A 5,000-nucleotide genomic window follows, 5' to 3' on the forward strand; every position below is an offset into this window, starting at 1 on the left:
TTATGATGAATCCCTCAACAGTGGGGATTGCCGTTGTTTGCTATAGTACACCTCTGCTGTTAATTAGAATCTAAATCTGTATTTTATCTTTATTAAAACTTTATTTGTGATACAATAAGTAATATTTTTTGGAGAGACAACGTACGTATGTGTCACAGAATAGCACAGCTTTGTAGTGAAACATTTGTATTTGTTTTTCGTTGTACATTATAGATAGACCCTTTTCAAAAAGTACAGCATGTTCTTTGTGCTTTAATATTCAAATGTATTCAAACAATGTATTTTTTTAACTGTACTCTCCTGTCTTCCTCTCTTAGTTGATGGCTGCTGTGGGCAACAACACGGCCAAAGCCAAGTATGAACAGAAAGTCCCTCCATTCTACTACAGACCCACACACTGCGACCCTAAGTAAGTCACCTTAGTTCACTATGTTAAATACTTGTAATCAGGGGTCACATCGCTTTGGATAAAAGATTCTGCTAAATGACTGTATTGTAAAATGTAATGTCATCAACGTGTCCGTACATGGACAAATGTGTCCGTGGCAAGACTTGTCCATGTCCGTGGCACATTTTGTATTTTGGTTATAATGTGTACATAATCTATCCTAAATATTCACAATACATTTTTTAAATAATTTGTTTGAATGATTTCAAACGGTGCCTTGGTGACTCGTAAAGTGTCGGGATGACATGCTCATTAATATGTCGTGTTGGTACCAAGCCCCCAGAGCCACGGTAGAACAGTGAAGCGGCCGTCGCCTGGTGGTCAAATCTGAGAATGCAATACTTCCGCATTTAAAACGCCACTGCGCATGCTTCTACTGTTTGAAACCCTAGTGCGCCTGCTCGGTGCTCAATTAGAGGTACTTCCGGGTGCTTCAAACGCCAGTGAGCAACTTCCATTGAAATGAATAGCTGGGGCGGGGCAGTCCGCGCTCTAGATATATTATAACTCTATGGTTGGTACCCGTTGGTACCCCATGATTGCACCAGGTGAGGATGCAAGACAAGACAGACAGCTAGAAGTAATGTTTGCTAATAGTTGCCTTAATTTTTTCATTGTTCCTCTGGCATAGTTCATCACACCACCTACACATGGTCTAAGACTTTCTCATCAACATCAAATACTTGTTCACCTTAACGGAAACCACAACCCTTGAAACTAACAAATGAGTGGGGCAGTGTGAATTAACACAGGATTGACCCTGGCACAGGTGTATTACCTGTTTATTAAGCTATTACTATATTTCAACCACAACTAACGAGACAAGACATCAGTTGAATGAGTTTGGGGACAGACGTCATCATGAGATAAAAGACATAGTATACAAGAAATTATTTTTGATGGGAAAATGAATTGCAACAACTATGCAGTGATAGTGAAGAAAGGGAACTTGCAAAGACACTGTCTGACAAACCACAAATCATTTGACTAGACCTTTCCAACAGACAGAACTGAAATCTCAGCCATATGTATTTGTGGATTCATGGAACTACTGAATAGAGCTCTCTCATCATTATTCTAAGTATTTTACTCATCAGCAAGAACTGCACAGTGATGGTGAAGGAAGAGAACTTGGAAAGACACTTGCGGACAAACCACACGTCATTTGACTAGACAATTAGACAGCAGACAGAGAACTGAGAAAAATAAATAAACGAAGGAACTGAAATTTCAACCATTTTGCCATATACAAATATCAAGTCAAGTGCAATCATCAGTATGTTAATCATAAATAATGTTTTTATTATTGTTTGATGTGCACTACACTTTTTTCACAATTATACGTATTAAACTATTGACTTATTCTCTTTGCATTATTTGAATTAGGGGTCTAAAATAAGAAAAGGCAGTGGCTAAATAGATCTCATGCCCATAATGAGACCCAGAGCGGGCCCTTTTTTAAATTTATTTTATTGTTTTTATCCCGCGATTTTTGTAACCCATTTTTTTTCACCCGGTGCCAATTTCCTAAGTGATCCTGGGCGCTACACCAGCCCTACACCAGTCCCCCACAGCCTGGGGAGGCCAGGGCCGAGCTCATGCTTCCTTCAGTGCATGAGAGCCAACTGACCTTCTTGTCACCTGACAGGGGAGAGTTTCCCTGGTAGGACGTAGCGCGTGGAAGGAACACGTTATTCCAACCAGTTCCTTTCCCCTCCATCAGGCGCCCCGGCTGTCATGGGGGAGGCGGTATAGTGACCAGGATTACTACATGTTTTTGTGAGGGTATTAACTACCCTGGGAGACACGGGGAGAACATGCAAACTCCACACAGAGTAGGCCCTTTCGGTTCCAGTGGGCCCTTCTGTTCCAGTTATTTTGTATGTCTGTGACAAAAATAAAATATTGATCAAAATGTCCATCACAAGCAAGCATGGTGATGACCCCTGCTTGTAATTAATTGTCCATATATATTATTATGGAGTATACTGTAACAGTGCAAAGCGTTTTTGTAGCACTCTGGCATGTAGCAGGACAGCCCTGCCAACCGCTCTTAAAGTTTTATTTGTCTACCACTGCAATTGGATTCATACAGCGGGTTAAAGAGTGGAAATCACCTCAGCCTCCCCTCTACAGTATGTGAATGATACCAATTTAGGCTTATCCAGAGCAACGTACAGTATAAACTAAAGTCCAAGATCTGAGGATATATGGCATGAACTCTAGTCAGTCGACAACAGGGTAAGTGTCCAAGTAAGTACAGTACGTCCACGGCACCTCCAGCTTATGTACCTGTATAGCAGGTAGACATCAAACCTAGCATCTATTTAAATCACATACTTAGCATCTGTGGACAAGCAAATAGCATACATCTACGTATATATAGCATCTGTGAAAAAGTGAATAACTTAACTACAGTAGCATCTAATAACATGCAGGTACAAATACAGATACAAAGAAATGAGTGTTAGTTGGTGAGGTAGAGTCTGAAGCGGTGAGTTTTCAGTCTGCATCAGAAGAAAGGGAGTGAGGCTGCCGTCCTGACCGAGAGGGAGAGGTCATTCCACAGCTTGGGAGCCAGGAGAGTCTAGGGCGCCTGGAGCGTTGGCCATGGTGTTTAGGGAAGGGACGAACAGACTGTTCCTGTGCGCAGGAAGGGGTGTAGGACTGTATCATACCCTGCAGGTAGGGGTGCAATGCCCTTGGTCACCTTGTAGGTCATTGCGTGTTTTTTGGTTTACTTCTTATGAGAGACTCTCTTCCCGTCTACTAAATATGCCTATTAAGTATGTCAAGAAGTGGCCAAAGCTCTTTCATCATGGTCAGCTCTAGAACCTCATCTTCCTTACATGACACTCATAGTCATCAAGTACACTAATCTGGGGTGCATGGCTGTGCTGCCAGTGCACTGACTATTATGCTCTTTTCACTAGTAAGAGACCACACCTCTACTTGAGTTTAACGTAATGAGATTAATGTGAGACGGGATGAGGAACCCAAGGTAGGTTGAGACTCAGGGTGGGGGGGGCGTTATCTCAGGAGTTGATCACATCGTTTCTCTACTCGCGGGGAGCGGTTGGTCGTATCTGCACCGTCACTGCCCCCATGGGTTCCTAGAGAAATAGTGACAGAAGGAGGAAGAGCAAGAATCGAGGAGGAAGGAGGAGTTTGGGGCAGAAGGAGGACGTGAAGTAGATCAAATAAGTTGATTAGTTGATCACAGGTGTATTTATACTGTGGGGATTGAAACAAGGATTGGCTGTGGTGAGTGGAAGCAGGTGTAGTAGATACTGGTGATTGAGAATGGGGAGTGGCTGATGAGTGAAGGCAGGTGAGGGAGATAGGTGATTGAGAAAGGGGAGTGGCTTTTATAAGACTCTGAACTTGCGTTGATCTCAACTTTATTAAGAGTTGCGTGTTCCAGTCCAACTCTCATCTTCTCTCTGCTCTTGGTTTCCTGTTTCTCTAAAAAAAACTCTCCTATCTAATTAAAGAATGAAATGCCAAAAATCTAACCCTTTTTTAAATAAAAGGAAGATATAAAGAAGAATATGAATACATTTGCTGAACAAACCGACTAACCTATGAAACTCTAGTGCTGGTGCAAAGAACTTCCCACCCACCAACATTTCCAAGGAGCACCAGGGCAAGCTCGGGGTGCCGTGGAGGAATCAAACCCGTCTCCAGGGTGATGGGCAACTACTTTAACCCGCACCACTCAGACATGTGTTTATTTTTAATCTGTTCCTTAGTTTTCAAAAAAATAAAAAAGGTATAAAGAGCATTTTCAAAATGTGTACACTTTTTTTCAGATACTGTGCCTGAAGAAGGTCAGTTGACTGAAACATTGCTTTAATGTGTGCGGGACTACTTTGTTTTAACTCTTTCAGTGCCAAGAGTATTTTCATAAAGTACTCCCAAACTGCCAGGAATTTGCGTTTTTTTAAATTTTTAAATTTTTCAATTTTTCATTCAAATAAATGATCTGATTGGGGTTTTAAACCCATAATACAGTTCTACCAGTAGAGAGCAACAAATCGACACATTGATGATCTCGCTGGCTCACTCGCCCCCTCCCAAACAGGCTCACGTCATATCCGGTCAGAACCGGATGTTGACATTTTTGACAATCGTTGATCGCGCTAAATTACGATGTAATACACGGCTACGATGACTGATCGTCACCCAGACCAAAGAGAGTAGACGTGGACCTCTCCGTTTGTTTTTTATAACGTGTGAAAAACCGTGACTTTCCCTATTCTGGCCGAAAATCACCGGAGAAAAACAACGTGACCCGGAAATGAATTTTTTTTTTTCACATCCATTTCCGGGTGAGTCTGATGTAGTCAGGAAGCGAAAGTGATCATGAAAAATACACAGAATAGCGCGACCACAGTCAAAAGTAAAAACTCGGGATTTCTCGTGCTGGCACTGAGGGTACTCGGGAAAAACTCGGGATATGTCGGGGCGTGGCACTGAGAGAGTTAATGTCGCCTGTTCTACTCCTACGCACCTGTCCAGTGAAAGCAGGTGTGCAACAAGAGATTATCGA

The 5,000-nt window shown here is 42.2% G+C and overlaps 1 protein-coding gene across 2 annotated transcripts in view; it reads left to right on the forward strand.

Annotated features, from left to right (window-relative positions):
- Nucleotides 1-5,000, forward strand: part of LOC308104573 (arf-GAP with dual PH domain-containing protein 1-like) — a 296,968-nt gene that overhangs the window by 277,612 nt on the left and 14,356 nt on the right. For both annotated transcript variants that reach the window (XM_080455019.1, XM_080455020.1), the window contains one exon: nt 318-409. In XM_080455019.1, coding sequence (XP_080311145.1) covers nt 318-409 — 92 coding nt within the window. The remainder of the gene's footprint in view (nt 1-317; nt 410-5,000) is intronic.

The sequence above is a fragment of the Gymnoscopelus braueri genome, assembly GCF_963280865.1.
Source record: "Gymnoscopelus braueri genome assembly, chromosome: 17".
Taxonomy (NCBI): Eukaryota; Metazoa; Chordata; class Actinopteri; order Myctophiformes; family Myctophidae; genus Gymnoscopelus; species Gymnoscopelus braueri.